Source organism: Salvia hispanica, chromosome 2 (genome assembly GCF_023119035.1).
Source record: "Salvia hispanica cultivar TCC Black 2014 chromosome 2, UniMelb_Shisp_WGS_1.0, whole genome shotgun sequence".
NCBI classification, from domain to species: Eukaryota; Viridiplantae; Streptophyta; class Magnoliopsida; order Lamiales; family Lamiaceae; genus Salvia; species Salvia hispanica.
In genome coordinates this window covers 1,975,410-1,998,434 of record NC_062966.1, presented here as the reverse complement: position 1 = coordinate 1,998,434, position 23,025 = coordinate 1,975,410, and the positions used below count along the sequence as shown (strand labels likewise).

Here is a 23,025-nt window from a genome sequence, read left to right as displayed (position 1 = left end):
GCGTATTGGGAGTTGACATGTTCTCGATTATTGAGAGATTTAGAGCAATGCATCTACAATCAAATCCATGACCCACCAAAGAGGCAAGGATACAACATCATATCCTAGAGGTCACGAGTTCGACCCCTGAGAGGCGCAACCTGAGATTAATTTTCCTGTGGACCTAACAAGCTTATGGGCCTGTACCCAACTATGAAGGGGAGGGGGGGCTAGTAGACTTGTAGGCATGGCAGTTTATGGACCTGTACCCATATGGGGGGGCTAGTTGACTTGCCCCATGGCAGTTTACGGGCCTGTACCCATCCGGGATTTGCCACAATTCGAACTCAACAAGGGGGTAGATGGGGAACCATTGATGATCCTCTCCGAAAAAAAAATCCACGATCCAATCGAGAAGAGCAATTTTTATCCAACACTAGATTCATATTCTGCAAAAAGATAAATTTTCTAAATACTCCATCCGTCCCAACTAAGTTTAGTCAAAACTTTTGGGCACAAAGATTAAGAAATAATGTTGAAAAGTAGGGGAGAAGAATAAAGTAGGAAAAATAAGGAGAGAGTAAAGTAGATGATAAAATAAAGTAAGAATGATTTGATGTTCTGTTTTTTGTCAAAAAAAATGATTCAGCTTAATTAGGACATCCAAAAAATGAATGCGACTTAACTTAATTGGGATATAGGGAGTAATACATGTGTGAAAAGAAGAATAATTTTAGGCGTAGAAGGATGTTATTATAGAATTTGAGATTTAAATAAAACAAAATCTACCCTTCCCTCAAGAACCACCCCTACCCCCATGCCCGTCATCTCGCTTGTCGCCAAACTTCCTACAACGGTGAGAGACACCCGCTGCGCGTCGCAGGCTCTCCGCTCCCCCTTTACTTCTCCAGTGCGAATGATCTTAAGGGAAAATTGCCAAAAAAGTCATCAAATTCTGATCAATCCATAACTTTTAAAAATTGCTGATTATGTTACTATCTTCATTTTTTTTATGACAGAAACTTTTGAAACAACACGGATTTTAATGAATAATTTGTAAAGTAAGAAGTAAGAGATGCATAAAGAAAAGTGATTGAAATATTGTTATTGGAGAATGAGTCTTATCCATTGTTGAGAAAAAAGTTTCCTAGGATATAAAGTTTCTAATTTTATAGGACATGCCAAAATGAACGGTTGCTATTTTTAAAGAACAAAGTTATTATAACTTTGATGTTGATTTCAATGATCACATAAGGAGTGATTTCCTTGAGAACTTTGTTAAAATTAGAAGTTTGATAGCTGAAAATTATATCAGTTTGTTGACACAATAATATTAGTTCACATTACAAAACAAATCAATTCTTGATATTGAATCGGAAACTGATATTCATGAATTATCGAACTGATGTTCATGAATTATCGAACTGATGTCGAGTGAGCACCTGATATGTTCTCTAATGCCAACTTACATTAATGTATTTGCGAACTGATATAGTTTGTGTTATAACTTTAAGAAGATTTCTATATTTTAGATAAATTATGTATTTTAATACATTTAGCCAGTCTCGTCTTTAATTACATGTGCGCATCACGCCAATGAATTCAGGCATGTAACATCTCTGACCATATGAAAGTTTAAAAATATCAAAGTTACGATATACTCCCTCCGTCCCGGGCTAAGATGACACATTGTTTAGCCGGCATGAGATTTTAGGAGTAATTGGTTAAAGTGTTTAATTGGAGAGAGAAAATGTGGGTGTAAGTATTAAAGTAGAGAGATAAAGAAAGATGAATATTTTAATAAGAGTGAGAAAAAATGATTGAGTGTATTAATTGGAGAGAGAAAGTTTCCAAAAAAAAAATATGTGTCATCTTAGTTGGGACAAACTAAAAAGGAAAACGTGTCATCTTAAACGGGACGGAGAGAGTAATGGGTCTTTAATTTTTATTTTACAAATGTACGTATCACGTTACTTTATTCATAGATGTAACACGATGAAGTATTTCACCATATGATTGACATTTTATGGGATTGACATTTTATGGTTTTTTCTTTCAGAATGTATATGAAAACGTCCTTATATATGAATCGAATCGAACATAGGCTATAGAAGACATAACAAGTGGTTACTATTTTTTTATACCAATTTTTTTTTTTTAAGAAGTAGTTATTCCAACATTCTTTGTTTTTTAATAGTTTTCAATAAGTATTATATATTCTCTCACTCTCAACGAATATGAACTGTTTTTATTATTTGTCTTAATCAAGATAATCAATTGCTAAAAAATAAAATGATTTTGGTCTTTATTATAACTTTTCTCTTACTTGACACACAAAAAGAGTACTAAAATTCCAGCACTCTTGTTTTTTGACTGGGAATGAGAAAGCTGAGATTTGTGGAGTTATACCTTCATTCTTAAAGTACTAACCTTACAATATTTGTTTTAAAAATATCACAAATATAAATATTTTAGAAGCTTTCTCAAGTATTATTCTATGAACTTTTTCTGCTGAGTTTATAATGACTTGAATATTATCGTTGAATTAATTAAAAAGTCTATTAGTCACTGTATTAAATTGGCAACTTAGATAGTACAAACTATTTTTTGGATTTAGGTCTCATAAATTTTTTATATGCCTCAGTTTAATTCGAGCATCCAAAGGAAAAATTAGGCCGATATTATTATCATTGTGAATTCGAGAGCATCGTTTTGACTCTAAGCCTGCTAAGCACGAAGATCATTTCAGCATGTTACGATTTAAAACAATAAAGACCTTTTAAATGTTGACTACTCACTAAATATATAGGCCCATAATTTAGAGTTGGGTTAATTTACCCAGCCCATTATTTATCAGAAAAAGAGCCTTCCCCTGCCGCCACGCAGATCTAGATGAATAAGCAAAGAAAAAAATTAAAAGTTATTTTCTCTAATCTTTTGGTTTTAGAGGAAAACGTCGTAATCCCTCTGTCCAAAAAAAAATTTTAAGATACTTATAACGCCACATAAATTAATGGATAATTAATAAAGTAAAAGTGATAGAGAATGATAGTGAAAATAGTGGGATTCATATTATTATTAGTGTTTAATGATGAATATAAACCGTAAATAAATAGATGTATATGAATAATGAGTTTGAGAGAATTTTTCACGAATGGAAATAAGATATTTTATGAAATGGATGAAAAAGGATGTTGAAAGAGGAAGATGGCCGCCCAAATTAGTCAAAGGAGAGTTCCTAGAAGCATTGAATAAGTGTAGAGTCCCTAATGTTGTATGTTTCCAATTATCATTTATTGATGTAATTTATAAGATACTAATTTCCCTATAAATACTAGGGAAATTAGCAAGATCACATACAAGAAACATTATAGCAAGAAATACAATTTTCTCTACATTCTAACTCAATATGTCTATCCAATCTTTCTATATCTCTCTCGATTACCATCTTAATTAGAGCATGAAACTAACAAAAAAACCTCCAATGGAGATCAGCCAAATACACACTCTCGAATTATTGATCGAGACAATCTCAAATCTAATTGATTTGTACAAATCCAACACAACCAAAGCCAAAATTCCTACCAGCAGAAGAATCTCGGCGTAGGGTCCAAGCGCACAGCTGCAACAACGACTCAGGCGAACAGCCAAAGGAGTAACGTATCTGACGGAAACTTAAACATATCTCTACCTCCTAACGGAAACCATATCGAATCTAACCACGCACCGCTGCTGGAGGATAAGGAGATACATCGTGGACCGAAGAAGACATACGCCGATGCCCTCGTTGATGGCGGAAAAGGGGTATATGGTGGTTTAACGCCAGTGGTGGTAGCAGCACCAGTCACTGACGCCGGAGAGAACAAAGAGGGATGGATGACTGTTGTAATAGGCGACCACTCTGCAGCTCCACCCGTCACAGACGGCAGCGTCGACGACGGAAGCAGCAACACCGGTCGGCAACAGCATCCATCAAAGCCTGTGATAGGGACCTGATATTTTATTTTATTCCGGAAGGGAGCTGATATTCTCTCCGTATATTTATTTAGTTTATTTATGTTTTAGTATTATTTAGTTGCTATGATTTTATTTACTTTCCCTAGTGGTTAGGATTTGATTTGCTTTTGATTTACTTCCCTAGTTTATAGGAGATTTTTTTTACCACACATATTATAAATATGTGTGGAGTCTTTTATTATTATCAAGCAGAATGAAGAATTAAATTATTAATCTCGTTCTCTCTTCCCCTAGAACCTCAACTAGGGTTGTTCTCTTTTTCTCTCTACAAATTCACTCAAATAATTCCTCCGATAGGCTAATTCCTATCAAATTGGTTTCATTGAGAGATATGAATTAACTTCTATTCTCATTCTTGGTTCCGAAACCTAGCACTCCAACTAGGTTTATCTTCCTTTTGTTCTTGTTACAAACGGTGTACCATTCTTGTTATTTAATTATGTTATTTTTTGTAAAAAAAAAAAAAAAAAAAAAAAAAAAAATCTCCTATAAACTAGGGAAGTAAATCAAAAGCAAATCAAATCCTAACCACTAGGGAAAGTAAATAAAATCATAGCAACTAAATAATACTAAAACATAAATAAACTAAATAAATATACGGAGAGAATATCAGCTCCCTTCCGGAATAAAATAAAATATCAGGTCCCTATCAGCCTGAAGCAACGGCGACGACAGCTGAAGGAGCGACAGTGGAGGCTGCTAAAGGAGCTGCATCTACTCCGGACGAAGCAACATCGCCGGTGGAAGCTTCGCAGGGGAGAAGAAGAAAGAAACGGAGGATGCACTGGATTTGGGCAGGCGGTGAGGACAAAAAAACCGCCGCCTTCCGATGGTCACAAACTTGAAGAAGACGGTTGGAGGATCTTTTGTGGGGTTTAAAAAAAAAACCCCACATTTTGAAGAAAACCCCCCAAACTTATACACCCTCCCAGATCCGACCACATCCCAAACATTTCTCAAAACCCCACCAAAAAGTTTCGAAATTGTCACAGCCACCCCAACAAATTCAAAAATTTGCTAACCCACCGAGTTGACCGAAATATTGTACCAAAAACCCGCATCTGTCCAAAATACCGAAATAACACCCCCAAGTCTCAAAAATTCTGAAAATAAACCCCAAATTTTTGAATTCCAACCCTCTATTACCTGTGCAAACACTTTTCAAGCCCTTGCATACTTCCTTAGCCATAGGACCTAAAGATCACCATTGGATTTTTGATTGTTGGGCAACCGATACCATGCCATTTGATGCATCGGATTTCCTCGATATTTCCCATTCCACAAAACAATTCATCCAAACTGCCAGTGGAGATTTAGCACAAGTACAGGGGGCGGACACTATTACTATCTCACCAACCCTTCACCTCTCCAACTGTCTTTATGTTCCGTCATTGTCCCACAAACTTTTGTCTATTAGCCATGTCACGAAGGATCTCAACTGCAAATTGGTAATGCAGCCTCGTTTTTGCGTGTTACAGGATATCAAGACGGGAACGATAGTTGGGCGTGGCACTGAACGGCATGGCTTGTACTACGTGGATGAGATAGCCCAACAGAGTACTGCGATGCTAACTCACGGTCTGACTGATAAACAGATTTGGCTCTGACATTGCCGGTTAGGACACCCTTCTATATGATATCTTCGCCCACTCTTTCAAATTAAACAACACTAGAGAAAAATCTCATTTTGCTTTGGTTCACTCTGATGTGTGGGGTCCTGCTCCGGTAACTGCAGGACAAAGGTTTCAATATTTTTTATTGTTTATTGATGACTTTTCTCGTATGACTTGGATTTATTTTTTGAAAACAAAAGCAAAAGTTTTTGAGAAATTCACCGAGTTATATCGTCTTGTTCAAACCCAGTATAACTCCAAAATTCAAGTCCTTAGATCTGATAACGGGAAGGAATACGTGAATTCTAAGATGACATCTTTCTTCACTGAAAAAGGCCTTGTCCACCAAACTTCGTGTGCATACACACCAGAACAAAATGGGGTAGCTGAGCGGAAAAATCGATATATCTTAGAAATTACCCGTGCCCTCCTCATTAAATCAAACATCCCGAAATCTTTTTGGCGGGAAGTTATCGCAACTGCTGTCTATCTCCTAAACTGTCTACCCACATGGATCCTTAACTTCAAAACCCCTCTTGATATCTTCTCTTCCCATAACTCGGTGTCATCCTCCCTTCATCTCGATCCCAAAATTTTTGGATGTATCGTGTTTGTCCACATTCCCAAACATGAACATGATAAATTCTCGCCTTGTGCAGTTAAATGTGTCTTCTTGGGTTATGGAAAAACCAAAAAGGTTATCGGTGCTATGATCCTTCAACACATCGTATGTACACAACAATGAACTGCGACTTTGTTGAAAGCGAATACTTCTATAACCAATCTAGCGGTCAGGGGGAGAGTGGTGAGTCGGTGAACTCAAGTAGTGACACACTAAATTGGCTACCTCTTTGGGGAGAAACCATTCAGGGGAAGGAAGAGAAAAACCAAACCCAACAGATAGACCAAAATCGTGTCACAAATGTCGGTACAATAGAGGAAGTTAGCAATACCACCGAGCAGTCAAATCTCCAAGAACAGAACATGCTGCTTCAGGACACTGCTGAGTTATCCGACCAGTCTTTAAATACTGAGGTAAATACTCTTGATCCCAATATTGGCCTTCTGCCTGAAAATACTAACAGTGACAGGGAAACCAGAAGTAATACCGATGAATCAGTGCCAAAACAAGTGACAAGGCACGACAGACTGCCCCATAGAAGCACACGGGGCGTTCTTCCCCGAAGATACTCACCAGATTGGAAGGGTCGAAAATCTAAATACTCTGTGGCAAATCTTACTCAGGGTCACCACACCGAAATGGCTAGGCCATTCGAAGCTGCACTTTACGAAGAGGGAGAAATTCTGCAATCCTTTGAGGAGGCAATAAAGCACAAACACTGGAGAGAGGCCATGAAGAGAGAAATTGATGCCTTGATAAAAAATGAAACATGGGAGAAGTGTTCTCTACCTCCGGGCAAGAAGCCAATTGGATGTCGTTGGATCTTCACCATAAAACGACGAGCAGATGGTTCAATCGAGAGATACAAGGCAAGATTGGTTGCTAAGGGATATACTCAGGTGTATGGAGTAGACTATGAAGAGACTTTCTCACCCGTGGCCAAACTGAATACAGTAAGAACTCTCCTGTCTGTAGCTGCGTGTAAAGAATGGCCAGTATATCAGTTCGATGTTACAAATGTCTTTCTTCATGGAGAACTGGAGAAAAATAAAGAAGTCTACATGGAAGTTCCCCCAGGATTCTATGCAGAATTTGGAAAATGGCAGGTGTACAAATTGATAAAAACCCTTTATGGGTTAAAGTAGTCCCCAGAGTGTGGTTTGGAAGATTCTGTCAGGCAATGTTCAAACATGGCTTCAAAGAAAGCCATTCAGATCACACACTATTTCTGAAGAACAGGAACGGCAAAATGACATATCTGATTATTTATGTTGATGATCTGATCATAACAGGACACGATGCCGAAGAGATCCAAAATCTGAAGGAAAACTTGTTCAAAGAGTTTGAAATGAAGGATTTGGGAGCATTGAAATACTTTCTAGGAATTGAAGTGTTAAGATCCAAACACAGGATATTCCTAAGACAGAGCAAATATGTTCTTGACATGTTAGCCGAAACGGGCTTACTGGAATGCAAACCCGCTGAAACTCCAATGGTACCCAATCATGGGTTGAAAATTGTGGATGGGGCCAAGCCTACAGATCGTGGAAGATACCAACGGTTAGTAGGGAAGCTTATCTACCTTTCTCATACTCGTCCTGACATCACATATGCAGTTGGAGTTGTCAGTCAATTCATGCATCAGCCTCAGGAGGATCATATGAATGTTGTCATGAGAATTGTGAGGTATTTAAAGGAACAACTAGTTATGGGGTTTTCTTAGAAAAGAAGGAAGATCTGGAAATCGATGGATACACCGATGCCGATTTGGCTAGTAATCCAGTTAATAGAAAATCCACTGGAGGGTATTTTACCTTTGTTGAACATAACTTAGTCACTTGGAGGAGTAAGAAGCAGAAAGTCGTGGCACTATCAAGCGCGGAAGCCGAATTTCAGGGGATTAGGAGTGGCCTTATGGAGATACTTTGGCTTAGAAGATTGTTAACAGAAACTGGCTTTCCACCTACACGGAAAAGCCAACTTTTTTGTGACAACAAAGTGGCTATCAACAATTCAAAGAATCCCGTACAACATGACAGAACGAAACATGTCGAAGTTGATCGTCACTTCATCAAAGAAAAACTCTAAAGTGGCATCATTGAATTTCCATTCGTTTGATCTGAGGAACAACTCGCAGACATATTAACTAAGGCATTGTGTCCGAAAGTCTTCAAAGAATTTCTTGACAAGTTGAGTATCGGAGATACCGTTTCTCAACTTGAGGGGGAGTGTTGGAAAGAGGAAGATGGCCGCCCAAATTAATCATAGAAGAGTTCATAGAAGCATTGAATAAGTGTAGAGTCCCTAATGTTGTATGTTTCCAATTATCATTTATTGATGTAATTTACAAGACACTAATATCCCTATAAATACTAGGGAAATTAGCAAGATCACATACAATAAACATTCATAGCAAGAAATACAATTTTCTCTACATTCTATACCATCTTTATGAAAGGAAAATGTCTTTATTTTTGTGGGATGGATGAAGTATTATTTTCGTGAAAAACTTGTGAATTGCATTAGAAAATAGGGATATCGAGCTGCAAGAAATGGTATAATCAATAGCAGATAACTTCTTGGAAATTTCAAATGCACTCATATTCATCACTATTAAAATTAGATTCAAGTTTTCTCCAACCGTTCTCATTAACGGACTCTTGACATATACGAAGGACTGTTGGATATCTCCTTCATACACTTTTTTTCTTTGTTTCTCAGATCTCTAGTGAGTTACAAACAGAGTTTGAAAAATTATAAAATATTAGATGTTTTAACTCTTAAAAAGAAGAGAAGTAAAAAGGACCGGATAAGATTGTCCATATCGGCTGCATGCATGCCTGCATCAGTGTTTCGTTTGGTCTGATTTGCACAACAGAATTTGTGAATTATTGAGTCATTTACAAAGTAATCTGTGAATTTGCACAACACAATTCATGAGAGATGTGATCAAGATAGAGGAGGCTGGTGGAAACCAAACTGACTTTCCGGCTTATGTTTCTGTTGTTGCTGCTTCGTTTAGCCAGGATTCAGGAGGTAGTGGGCAAGATGTTGTAGTAGTGGGACTTGATAGTCACTTGAAAGAGATAAAGGATCGTTTGTTTCAAGATTCCCCCGAACTCAAACTTGCCACCATATTAGGAATGGGGGGCATTGGTAAAAGTACTCTTACTGAGCAAGTTTACAAAGATCCAGATATTCTTGACCGTTTTGATATCCGCGCTTGGGTAAGAGTTTCTCAAGAGTACTCTGTGCGCCATGTCCTACTTGGCATTCTGAATACTACAGAGAGGTTCACAGACGAAAGGCTTGAAGATAGCGAAGAGGAATTGGCTTTGTATTTCCACAAAATTCTCATGTACAGGAGGTTTATAATCATAATGGATGATGTGTGGAACACAAACATGTGTGATTTCTTGAATAGATACCTTCCTGATAATAACAATGGAAGTCATCTACTTTTGACTTCTCGGCTGCCAAATGTGGCCTCTCAACTGGACTCTAGCAGCGAGCCGTATCAAATGTGATGCCTCTGTGATGATAAAAGTTGGGAACTGCTTTGCACAAAGGTTTTTGGAGCACAAGGTTCTCCAGTAGAATTGGAGTCCGTTGGGAGGGAGCTTAGTCAGAATTGTAGAGGACTTCCTCTTGCAATTGTTGTTATTGCAGGTCTTATCTTTAAGGACTCCGATATCCAAGTCCGGAGAGATGTAGCAGAAAAAATGAAAAAAAACAGAATTGTTGTATATGAAAGTGCATTGCTTGGAGATACGAGGCTTGAGTTATAACCACTTGCCCCAACATTTGAGATTCTGCTTCTTGTACATGGGGGCTTCTTTGCAGGAAAATTTTGAGATATCTAAATCTAGACTTATCAACCTATGGATTGCTGAATGGTTTGTGCACGAATGTCCAAATAGAGCTTACACAATGGAAGAGACAGCTGAGAAGTATCTGCAAGCACTTGTTGATCGAAACCTGATTTTGGTTTGTAAGAGGAGTTGTAGTGGAAAGATCAGAACTTTTTGTGTCAAAATTGCTTCCACGCAACATGCATCAACTCTTAGTATGTGTCCAAATTGCTTCCACGCATAACTTTCTGCACGTTATTGAGTCTGGGGAATGTGTGACCAATGAAAGGCCTTATATTATAACTCCACGAAGACTAAGCATTCATCCTGATGCTCTCCATGTTAATTCCACAGGTAAATTGTGGAATTCTTATCACAGTGTTCTTTATGTCTTCTGCATTGCTAGTCTACCAGTTAGAAATCCATTAATCGTCTTCTCAAGATTCATGTTTCTCCTGGTACTAGATGTTCTTCAAGTTCACTTTGTTGAGTTTCCTCGTGACATCATTAAATGTTTTCGTCTAAAATATCTTGCTTTACACTACGATGGTTCACTCCCTCGATCCATATCCGAACTCAAGTATCTTCAGACAATTGTCCACCACTTTTCGTTTCGCTTTGCTTACTTCCTATGGTGATATGGGATATGCCTTCTCTTAGGCATCTTTATATGAAGCCAGGTTGCTAATTATCAAAACCTTTTAGGTGGCCTTTTTCCCTGAGTTTACCGAGTCTTCCATTCCTGCAAATATTTGTGGGAATTAGAAACTTCAAATGGAGCAAAGGCATCATTGGAAGAATTTCCAATCTAAAGAATCTGCTTATTTCATATGACGTCTCCTCTTCTGTATATTGGCCAGTGTATTAGCTTGAAACACTTGCATATCTACACAGACTTAAGAGTTTGAAGATCATTATCAAGTACGATGGTGATGATGTAGAGACAGCCATTTCTCCTGATCCACCAAAGCTTAAATTCCTTGAAAACCTTAAAAAGTTGTGTCTAAGAGGTTGTGGAGTTTCATCGGAACGCATGACAAGTATCGGTAAATTGTCAAATCTGACGGCTCTGAAACTGAGATGTGGCGCATTCTCTGGCCCATCATGGGGGAATGTGAAACGGGAGTTCCCTGAACTAGCGTTCCTACTTCTGGAAGATTTAAGTTTGATGACATGGCTAACTGATGAAGCTCCCTTCCCGCGTCTTGAATGCCTTGTTATAAGGTCGTGCCACAGGCTAAAGGAGATCCCTTCCACCATTGGTGACATATCAACACTTGAGAAGATCAAGTTGGTTGACTGTCCTTTTGCTTGGAATTTTGCTAAGGAAGGAAGTAAAATTTCATATTGAAGGGTAAAATGACATAACTTTGTTTATCATCAGTTGAAGATTGAATTTCTGAGTTGATAAGTAAAATATGTTTCTAGGAAGAGAGAGACATGTGAAATGAATTTGGAGGCAGATAGATCTTGGATGAAGAAGTATAAGAGTTGAAGCTAAGAATTTAAGATAAGAAATATGGGGAAAGTCGAGAGAGAATTCTTATTCAACAATGTGAAAATCTTGTATATTACACTCTTCTTATTACTCTATATATTTCCCAGCTACTAACTGCTGCTAACCGAAAACAAGAAAAAGAAAAGAATCAAAACAGAATTTGTAACAACTATTCTAACGGCTAGTTCATGAGTTTGAACTATCTCCTCCTTTTCTTCACTTAATTGCTTGCTAAATGGGCTGGGCTCCTTATGCACACCATTCTTCTCAATTCTCCACCTTGCACAAGTAGCTCAGACCATAGCACACACATTTATCAATTCCTTACAATGCTCAAACTTTTCTTTTGGAAGAGCCTTTGTAAGCATGTCTGCCGAGTTATGCAAAGTGCTGATCTTGATTACCTTTGCATTCCCCTTCTCCACCTCATCTCTGATGAAGTGTAGCCGCACATCAATGTGATTTCTAAAGAAGTATTCTTATGGAGGCATGTTTGACCACTGGAGCAAATACTTCTGATAAGGATCCATGTATTTTATGATCCATTTCCCAAGTAATTACCCATTTATGATGTTTGATCTAACAATTTTTGTGAAGCTATTTTCAATTTAACAAGAACAACAAAAGGATAAAAAGAGATCCAACCACAAAAATTGAATCTAAACAAGAATGGATGGTAGATTAGAGATGGAAAACATGTGTATAATGATGAGATAAAAGAGTTATGACCATAGGACCTTGACCAAAAGAATGGAAACAACCCTAGGCAACTTTCAATAGCTCTATCACCCCTTGGCTCCACTACTCAATGGATACACTCTATTGATGCATATCTCTACTTGAATCAATCTATGAAATTGAGACAAGCAACCTTCAAGGAAGGAATTGGATACAATCCTCAAAAAGGAAAAACTCACTAGGAAGATAACTTTAATTCAATCACCAATCTAGAATGAAAAATGACACCAAAAGGTATTTATACTAAGGGCCCAAAATGTGGAAAAAGGCCCACAAAAACTAAGTCTCGGGTGATTCACCCGGTCGGGTGAATTGCGGGGTGCAAAACACCCGCCCGGGTGTTCTCTCTGGACTCCCTCGCCATTTTGCCATTTCACCCGGTCGGATGATTTTCAGAGTGAAAACACCCGGCCGGGTGTTCCTTCTGGAACTCTCACCAATTCTGTACGACTTCTGTAAAACCACCATAACTCTCTCATTCGGACTCCGATTGAGATGTGCAAGATATCCACGCGAAGCTGTTTCCAAGACGAAGACGATGGTGGCAGTTTCATAGCTTTTGGATATCATCTCGATAGGGCGGTTGCTAGTTGAATCCAGATGTAGTTGAAATCCTTGACGCACGGCTTTCATGATGGTATCAACTTCATTATAATCCACTCCTTCTTCTTGGGTGAACCCCCTTGCCACCAATCGAGCCTTATACCTCACATTTTCAGTCCCCTCCGACTCCACCTTCTTCTTGAACAACCATTTACATCTGACTATTTTCATAAATTCAGCTCTCTCCACCAACACGTCTAATCAGAGAGTCTATTTCATCATTCATTGCCTTGATCCATTTCTTGCTATCACTGCATGCCACAGCTTCACTATAGGTAGCAGGTTCAGAACACTCCATTGCTTCAGCTGTGCATAGGGCGTAAGAAATGATACCAGCTTCTGCATATATTGAAGGTTTCCTTTTGTTTTCTCTTCGAGTTCTATCCCTTGCTAGCTGATAATTGCTCAAATCATCAGTTTTTGAAGTACTCTCTTCCTCTGCATCAGAATCAGTTCCAGCAGGCTTATCAGGATTACTCACATCAGCCACAATGGGCTCCAGGAATTGGTCAGGAAGGTGGAGCAGCGGAAGCATACATAAATAAATTACATAATAATCCCGATCTATTTAGAAAAGATTATTTAGATAAATTCTATTCGCGCAATTATCACATGTATCATGCTCATAACTTGAATTCATACACGTTTTAGCATAATTAAAATCCTAAATCATGTTCCTACGGAGTTAGCCAATTTACCTCTCCGATTCTCCAAAGAATTGAAGATGGCGCGTGCCTTCTCCACGGAAGATCTTGATTACTAGACCACGGATCTTCTGACTGGTTCCCGGATAGTACGTTGATATCAGTGTGGGCTGATCTCACCAAAATACAAGGACTCGAATAATGGAGGACAGAAAAACTGCTCACGGAGGGAGCTGAAGGACGAAAAATTTCGTCATCTCCTACACACTGAAGGGGGCAAAATTTTAGTCTCTAAAATTGTGTATGTCTCCTTTATTCTCCTATTTATATTAAGTCGCATATTGGGCCCAGTCGGGGATCTATGGAAGGCTTTGGATATGGGCTCCCCCAATTAGCTTTTCTCTAATTAAATTGAACCCACAATTTAATACAAGCTTATATTGGAATATTACGAATAGTCACTATAGAAGTAATATTGCACTCCTCATCCAAATCCGAGATTACAAGTAATTCGGGTTTTCAATATTTATTACTCCCTCCATCCACAAAAGATGTCACACTTTCCTTTTTAGTTTGTCCCACAAAAGATGTCACATTTCCCTTTTCGGAAAAAGTTCTCTCTCACATAAATATAAAAATTATATTTTCTCTCTCCATTTAATAAACAAAACAAAACCTCCTAAAATCATATCTCGTCCCGCAAGTGTGACATCTTTTGTGGGATGGAGGGAGTATTATTTATTTCTCGCGCTTAAGATAGAAACGTTCATTAATTAATTAGTGTCTGCTATGAACTTAATTAATGAACATATTTACTCCAAGAGTGGACTCAGCAAGAAACACTTATTTATTATTCATAGAGTAATCAAACTCCAACTAGCCAGGTTCCGAATAATAAAGTCCTCGTTTCGAGCTCCTCTTGTGAATGTTATCAAATGAGACTCAGCTCGCGCACGATTCAATATAATAACAATCCTAGCACCTCTAGATATTAATCTACACTACCCAATATGTCAGGATTCTTGGGTTATGAAAAACCGCACCTATTGGCAAGTCAAAGTAGTGCTCAATCAATACCGTATGCTCAATGCTAACGTACATTGATTAAGAAACAAATTATCAAGACCTCGTCTTTCAGTAGATAGCATAAAGACTCGTCTTGCTGTTAGATCCAATTCAATGCTATACCACACCAACGTCATCTTATTTTATTAAGGCTTAGAAATAATCGGACTAACATTGCAACCTTTCACAATAGGTAGTCTAGGCCCATCTAGGTTGTGAAATTCTTATTTTCTTTGTTTAGAACTGACCGTGTTACCTTACAGTGAACGACACTCACAACCGGTCTACTTAAACAAAGACTTAGACTTTGTTATGTTGATTATACATTTAAATATGCAATAAACATCCATTAAATGTAAAACATAACAACATTACGACAAAAATAATCTGTTGCATTAATTGGAAAATAAACTATAGAGTTTTGCATTATCCAATCACTCGAAATGTGATTTCTAGTATACAAACTCTAACACCACCTCAACTTGAGTAGTGTCTTTCTTTCCATCTTCTTCTGACTTATCTAGATATGGCATCAGGTGCTTAACAAAGGTTACATATCTACTCATAACTACTTTCTGCCTCCCTTCTTCAACACACCACAACCTATATCCCTTTACTCCTTTCTGATAGCCCAACATCACACACTTGAGGGCCCGAGCCTCTAGTTTTCCCTGCTTAATGTGTGCAAAACATTTACAACCAAATGTTCTGATTTTAGAGTAATCCCTATGTCTCCATACCATCTGATGAAATCAGGTGTAGCACCCTTCAAACTGGTAGAAGGCCATTTATTGATCAAATATGCAGCAGTTGAGACAACCTCTCTCCAGAACCTCTTACCCAATCCACTAGCAAACAACATACACCTCACTTTCTCCATGAGAGTCCTGTTATACGCTCAGCCACTCCATTCTGCTGTGGAGTGTCATGTACAGTCCAGTGCCTTTTTATCCCATTCTCTTTATAGAATGTATCAAACTCCTTGGATAAGTACTCAAGACCATTATCAGTTCTTAAGCATCTCATCTTAGTCCCCTTTTCACTCCCCACTTCCTTACACCAATATTTAAACTTCTCAAATGCTTCAGATTTCTCTTTCAAAATATACACCCAAACCTTCCTACTATAGTCATCAATAACACTCATGTAGTATCTTTCTCCACCTAGAGTATTAATAGGTGCAACCCCATAGATTTGAGTGAACATACTCTAAAGGAGAATCAGAGTAGTGAGTACCTATAGGGAATGGAGTCTTCTTTGCCTTTCCAAGAACACAGTTCTTACATGGACCAAGTTTTGAGGAGGTATTTCCTGGGATAATGCCAGATTTTATCAGTTCTTTCAAGTTGGATGTCCCAATCTCTCATGCCATAACTTCAAGTCATCAATTGATACTGAGTTTGAGTCACCACTTACTGCCTCAACTAGCAGATAGTATAGGCTATTTCTGCATTCTGCCTCCATCACAATATGTTGTCCCTTCTTGACTTTCATTTTGCCACCAGATGAAGTGAAGGTGTACCCCTTTAGTTCCAAGGCTCCCAGAGACATTAGATTCCTTTTAACCTATGGAATATACCTGACTTCACTCAACATCTTTATAGATCCATCATGCATTTTGAATTTCACCATTCCAATACCTTTCACATTGCATATATGATTGTTCCCTAACAGCACCGAACCAATAGCATCTCTCATATCATAGAACCAAGATTTATTGGGGCACATATGGAAACTACTACCAGAATCCATAATCCATACACCACTCAAACCACTCTCCATAACATTCAAGATTTATGGAGTAGTACAATGTTCAATACAATCAGAGCTAGGATGAGGATTACCTTCGGCTTGTTTCCTCTTCCATACATAGCAATCCTTCTTGATATGGCCAGGTTTTTTGCACCAGTGGCACGACCTAGACTCCTTATGATCTGAGGCAGTAGGCTTTACTTCATCCATTTTCTTCTTGAATTTTGGTTTCTTGAACTTCTTTACATGGAGACTTTCTGGGACATTTTCTTGAGGCTTTACACATCCATTTTACAGCTCCTTCGCTCGTAAAGCCGATTGAACCTCAATGAGGGTGATTGCCTTCTCCCTCCCATACACCATGGCAGGTGGTCATAATTCTTTGGTAGAGCATTCAACAGCATAATCGCCTTATCTTCATCATTGATTTGCACATTAATGTTTTCAAGATCATCTACGGCCTTGTTGAACTCCTCTAGCTGCTCACTAATTCATCGATCTTCTAAGAAACGGTAAGAATAAAGCCTCTGCTTCATACACAAGCGATTATCCAGAGACTTTGTCATGTACAAGTTCTCCAATTTGGTCAAGATCTTAGCTGTCGTTGTTTCTTACGAAACTTCCCTTAATACCTTATCACCAAGGCATAAGATGACCACGCTATGTGCCTTAGCGTGGATCTCAGCGAGCTTGAGTTTCGCCTTCTCGTCCCGCTCCTCTTCGGCCTTCGAATCTGTTTGCTTCTCTTCCAGAGCTGCAGATAACCCTTGCTGGATCAACATGACTTTCATCTTCATACGCCATAGACCAATATCATTCTTGCCAGTAAACTTCTCCGCTTCCAATCGAGCAGCCATCGCTTCAATCGATTCCTTCTTCTGCCATAGACCAATATCATTCCTTCTTCTGCAGATTTACATCATTTAATTAAATTGCCCAGCCCATGCCTTTTAATTAAACCGACGGCCCAAATTCAAATATTAACTCTGGTCCAGCCCATGAATTTTAGTCGTCTTCTTCAGGAGAGTTTCGGCAGCCATTTTTATTTTCTGCAACTTCCAATTTTTCAATTTTTTCAGCCCCCTCATTATCATTAACATTCGGCAATTTACTCTTCTGTGGTAAAATTAAGATGGCAGACAAACCGAGCAGAGGCCTCGTACTGTACGGCGACGGGCTGGCTCGATTCATGAGCCCGGCCCAAACTCATCTCAATTCGCTCGCTTCTCGGGCTCTCTGCGGTTTCCTCGCCCTCCCTCATTCTCCTCAATCAGGTCTTGATCTTCTCCTTGTTATTAGCTCTATTAATCGCACTTTTATTGCTGTAGATGTCATTTTTTAATACTATTTTTTCTCAGTTGTTTTATGCTCGTTTTGATGATTTTAGAGTGATCGGGTTGAAATTTAGTGAGCTGGTTGGAATTTGATTGTTTAGGTGCTGCATTTTCTTTCATAGAATTGAAACCACTGAGAATTGGAGTGATGATTGTGAGACTGGAAAAATGTTTTATTTGTTCATATTTGGAGATAGTATCAAATTCAACTGAAATATGTTGGAATTTTTTTTTTATCTCTTTCCTAGTTTAAGTTAAGGGATGATTTGACAGAATAATTAGCAATGTGGTTTGATTTGTACGAGAAATTACGCCCTCTGTATTTTTAGTCAATGAAAATTATTGTCTTGGTCATGACTGAGGTAAAGATTTTCCTTAGAGGGAGAAAGAGAGATATTATTTGCTTTCCAGCTTTGATATTGCTAAGATTTTTTACGCCCCGAGTTCTTAAAAAAGCTAGGATTTCTTTTCTTGTGTTTTTGAATGTTGAGATTTATTTGGGAATTACATTGCAGAAAATGAGGATATAAGGATAGTTAGGGAGTTCGCAGAGTTGCTTGATGCAAATGAAGCATATGAAAGCAGGGTGAGATGCAATGTGATACAAATGGTTTAATCCCTGGATGGTATACATGATGATCTTTTGATAAGAATGGGAAACCTAACATCCTATTGCAATCCTCTTTTAGGCTGTAAAAGGAATATGTGAAGAAGATATACCTCAAGAAATGTGTGCATTTCCATCCGTGGCAGAGAGGTTTGTTTGTTTAAAAGGATTTCATGGGCTTGGTTTGTTTGTTTAAAAGGATTTCATGGGCTTGATTGATATATATATATAAACTGAAAGGATTTTATAAGTCGTTTCTTGATTCCATTTTCAGGTTCATGGGATTGAAGGCAGCTATCATCACTGACAACTTAAGTGTGAAGTCTTTTGGAGGTATGGTTGGCTTCAAAGTGTTTTCCTGGAACGAAATGTCTGGAAACGACGGTTCTAGTGCTGAGTCATCACATTTGGCTTCCGAGGTTCTGAAACTGCTTGGATTTCAGGAAGAGAAGGAACTGGATTCGGGGGGCATCTTTGAGTTGATTTTCGCTCATATTGGAGCCAACACGAAGATGAATGGGGTCGAGGGCATAGATCTTGTGAACCATTTGGTTGGTGATATCTCACACAAGGCATCACCTGGAAGCAATATTGGCTCTAGGTTGCACATGTCTGTTATTATGAGCTACGGGGCTACTTTGGGAGACAAGGACCTTGAACTCTCAGTTTCAAATCCGGGGAAGAAGGGTGATAGTGAACTTTCGCACCTTTTCCCGCGACAAAGTTACATGATGAAAGCCGGGAAACCGAGGGTGAATATTAGGTATACGTTGGTGTTTTTGTGAAAATATGTTAGTGAGACTAAGGCTATGATGCTAATACTGAACCAAATCCTTTGCAGGCAGCATTGTCCAATGCTACTAGCCCAGTATCAGCATGCTGTGACACGCGTTGATGCAGTTAAATCGTTTTTGTTTAGTGATTTTCTTGAGGTATTCATTTTCATCGTATGTTTATGCTTCCTCGTATTTCTTATAGAGCTAAATGAGTCTTGAATACTTGTAGATGATATCTGATTGATTGCTGTGTTCTCCCTTGACTGAGACTAGTTTCATAACTACAGTTCTATGCAATTTGAACATCGTGATTTAGTATAATAGTCTTGAATTTAATCCGATTATATAATCTGTTGCAAAATGTACACTAAATGCAACAAAAATTGTAAGCTCAGGGCAAAAAAAAAAGGCATTCTTTCCTAGTTTATGCAGGGAGAAAATAAATGACTTTTACTAGTGTCAGATTTTGATGTGTTTAGATCAGACATTAAGCCTTTTCTATGACATTTACCTATAACATTCATCTGTCAAAAAAATTTCCTCTATATTGAAGATGTTCACTCTTCAATATAGTTCTCTCTAGAATTGGCCTATTTATATAATGCTTTGATTAAGAAAACTTTATATATTGTTTGAAGATGTGCATTTTTTATTGCAGAATGGGGGAAACCTCGTTATACCGGTGGATCGATTCTTACATGAGGTAGCCTTCAAGCTATGGAAGGCCCCAAAATATGGTGCTTAAGAGCTCTTCTGCGGCATATCATCAAAACTAACAAGTTCGAAGGCGACTGCAACGAACAAGATTTTACGTTGTTTATCAATCTGTAGATGAACTAATGCCAAGAATAGATCAAGATTTACTTTGTTTATCGATCTATAGATGAACTAGTGCCAATATTATATTGGATTGTGCAGCTGGTTTACATCATGATGTGTTGAGATAAATGGAATTGAATTAGTATCAGTTACCATCTTATTCTTCTCTTATAAAACATTACTCCCTCTGTCCGCGAATAGGAGTTTCGTTTTCCCATTTTGGTCCGTCCGCGGCGCGAATAGGAGTCCCAAATTACCATAAATGGTGAAAAGACCCCACATTCCACCAACTCATGTCACTCACATATCATTCCTTCTCTAAATTTCTGTTTGCAGGAAGAGCTGAAGCTGGCATTATTCACAGAAACAAGTGGTGAGAACCTTATCTTAAATCGGGTAATCACAATCTTAGTTCTTGTACTAATTTCATTTTAAATAGATGTCTGTTGTCATTATTTCACTCACTTGGACATAATTTTTGTGCTCCTCAGTCCTCCCTCACCACCCACAAAGTCTAGATATTACATAGGGTTTATGCTGAAACTGCAATATAGTCTTATGTTATGCCATGATTAGTTCTTCATTATCTAAATGATTCTGAAAAGGAATGGTGTCATTGATTTGGAAGAATTTGTTCGTTCCCTCAACGTGTTCCATCCAAATGCCTCTTTGGCTGAGAAAATTGAATGTAAGAGTCAGAAATATTCTTTTTGTGGTTTGAACTGTTGTGATAAACTATTTTGTGATGATGAATGATTCTTGTAAAGAAAGTGATCACTCGTCTTTGAACGAACTCTTTTTCAGTTGCTCTTACATTTTGCAGTTGCTTTCAAGCTCTACGATCTGGGACAAACCGGGTTCATTGAGCGTGAAGAAGTAAGGACGGAAAAATCAACGAGGCAGACTGGAAGGCCTTCGTTATGCAGCATCCATTGCTTTTGAGGAACATGACTCTGCCTTATTTGAAGTATTTCATCCGTTCCTCCTCTTTATTCTTTTCGCTTCCTTATTTGCCCAATGACAATGAGTTCGAGCAGAGCAGGCGTTTTAGAAACTAGTGCTCATTCTCCTCCATCCTTGCACTTCGTTTTCAACACCGAGGTTGAAGATTGAGATGCACAGATAATTTCGTGGGACACATTTATTCTCTCTCAAACTCAGCAGGAGAGATAAGAGAGTAGGATTCTACCCCCTTTGAAGCTCTGAAAAGCTAGATATTTGAATCCACAGGAGGGCTAAATCAACATCTGATCTAAACTTTGTTAAGATATTTGAGCTTAAATTGTAAAAGGATGCTGTGAATGCCAAAACTCGAAGAATTATTAATATATTAAATCTATGAGAATGAATGTTATGTTTGTGAAAGAATTATAGCTGAGCTACTATTTTATGAGAGATGATAAATAGTTATTGGTATTTGTTCTTTTTATATTGGTGAAAGACTAGTATAAATTCCCCATCCTTGAGTTTAAATAGAAGAAATGTATATACATGGTTTATCATTGAAATATTATTTTTGGGTTTAAATAGAAGAAATGTATATACATGGTTTATCATTGAAATATTATCTTTGGTGCTTACTGAAATTAGTATTAACATCCGTGCTATGCACGGGACGATAAAAGTTTCAAATAAGAAATATAAAATATAATAAATATATAAAAATATAAGAATTTTAAAGCAAAGTGAATATTTAAAAAATAAAAATATACGTACTTATTTTGTCTCACTCTAAATGAAGAATTTACTACTTCCTCCGTCCCATTAAATATGCAGCATTTGTGAATTGGCACAGATTTTTATGTAGTATTGTTTTGTGAGTAAATGAGGAGAGAGTAAAGTAAGAGAGATGAAAAAGTAGAGATAGAAATGTTTTCATTTTATGAAACGTTTCATTTTTAATGGGACAAACTAAAAAGGAAAACGTTTCATTTCTAATGGGACAGAGGGAGTACTTCTTAATTAATATAATATTTATACAATTTTAATTTAGATCAATGTAATATTTATACAATTTTAATTTATGATCTAAGTGGAATAAAAATAATAAAATCAATGACATGTTACAACACTATCAATACATATTGATAAAAATTAGAAATATTATTATTACGAAGACTTTTAAGAAATTGTGTTAAATGAATTAAATGAAAATAAAATAGATATGATAGACGAATAAATTAGGAGAGATAAAAAAGGTAAAGCATTTGATAAAATAAAGTAAGAGTATAATCTAAAATTAATGATGGACTTTGAATATGTAAAGAATAAACATTTTAGTATGAGAATGTGCCGATAAAATTAGACATCCAAACTGCATCTTTTTAAATCCAGTAAAAGGATTTTCACAATATTCTATGTTTTGTCGTAAATTGTCTAGCATGCATCTATTTATTAACAGTCATTAAAAGGCACAACTTTCGTAATTTTTTCCGTTAAAAATGGTATTTGTGGTGTTTCACCCAACTGCCACTTTTTAAATAATGAAACATTACTTTTTCTATTTTTTTCATCTCTTTTATTTTATTCTGTCTACTTTACTCATAAAACAACGTTACCTAAAATCTTATATCGTATTAGAAATGCTTTTTTTAGACCGGGATAGAGAGAGTATATGATATTTTGTGGGACATAATTGATAGTTGTAGTACATTCTTAGCCACGTGTTTATTTTGCAAGAAATAAGAAAAAATGTTGACTTTGCAAGTTATGCACCCAGCTAAATGGATGCCCTAGTGGAAGTACTAGTGAGAGCCCTATTGGTTGCCACGTCAGCATGCCCTATCTTTCTGCAATGGTGGAGCCCTAGTGCATGCCCTATCTCTTATCCACTTTTCATTTCAATTTTAAATCATTATTTTTTTTTAATTTGTTTTTAATTACTATAAATTATCAAAATATATTATTTCAAACACCACAAATGCAAAAAAAAAAAAAAAAAAACTACATTACTTAAATAGAAAAGTGGAACTACATCATACTTAGTTTAAAAAAAAACCTACATTAAAACTAAAATACTAAAAAAAAGAAAAAACCAAACTAGCCATCTAAATTCAACCTCCTTTTATCCATCAATTTCTAATTAAAATTCCAGATCAAAAAAACCA

At 37.3% G+C, this 23,025-nt stretch overlaps 2 protein-coding genes across 4 annotated transcripts; both read left to right on the top strand.

Moving 5' to 3' along the window:
• The first annotated feature begins 9,167 nt into the window (after positions 1-9,167).
• Positions 9,168-11,433, top strand: LOC125205228 (putative late blight resistance protein homolog R1A-10). Its single transcript, XM_048104053.1, has 5 exons — positions 9,168-9,713; positions 9,801-9,941; positions 10,075-10,218; positions 10,437-10,495; positions 10,977-11,433. The coding sequence occupies exons 1-5, from the start codon at positions 9,168-9,170 to the stop codon at positions 11,431-11,433; spliced, it is 1,347 nt and encodes a 448-aa protein (XP_047960010.1).
• A 6,004-nt stretch (positions 11,434-17,437) lies between these two features.
• Positions 17,438-21,253, top strand: LOC125204691. 3 transcript variants are annotated; one of them, XM_048103397.1, is made up of 8 exons: positions 17,438-17,656; positions 18,232-18,302; positions 18,406-18,473; positions 18,598-19,086; positions 19,165-19,255; positions 19,758-19,802; positions 20,255-20,291; positions 20,742-21,253. In XM_048103397.1, exons 1-8 carry the CDS (start codon positions 17,515-17,517, stop codon positions 20,858-20,860), a joined length of 1,062 nt encoding a protein of 353 aa, XP_047959354.1. In that variant the 5' UTR covers positions 17,438-17,514; the 3' UTR covers positions 20,861-21,253. The 3 variants fall into 3 exon arrangements, with proteins under 3 accessions (XP_047959354.1, XP_047959355.1, XP_047959356.1); XM_048103398.1 differs by having other exon boundaries at positions 20,255-20,314; XM_048103399.1 differs by lacking the exons at positions 20,255-20,291; positions 20,742-21,253 and having other exon boundaries at positions 17,441-17,656; positions 19,758-20,073.
• The last annotated feature ends 1,772 nt before the right edge of the window (positions 21,254-23,025 follow it).

Coding starts and splice junctions, on each gene's coding strand:
- LOC125205228 (XM_048104053.1), top strand. CDS start 9,168: ATGAGAGATGTGATCAAGATAGAGGAGGCTGGTGGAAACCAAACTGAC. Junction 9,942..10,074: donor ATATCCAAGTCCGGAGAGAT/GTAGCAGAAAAA, acceptor GCTTCTTTGCAG/GAAAATTTTGAGATATCTAA. Junction 10,219..10,436: donor TTGATCGAAACCTGATTTTG/GTTTGTAAGAGG, acceptor TTAATTCCACAG/GTAAATTGTGGAATTCTTAT.
- LOC125204691 (XM_048103397.1), top strand. CDS start 17,515: ATGGCAGACAAACCGAGCAGAGGCCTCGTACTGTACGGCGACGGGCTG. Junction 18,303..18,405: donor ATGAAGCATATGAAAGCAGG/GTGAGATGCAAT, acceptor ATCCTCTTTTAG/GCTGTAAAAGGAATATGTGA. Junction 19,256..19,757: donor TGTTTAGTGATTTTCTTGAG/GTATTCATTTTC, acceptor TTTTTATTGCAG/AATGGGGGAAACCTCGTTAT.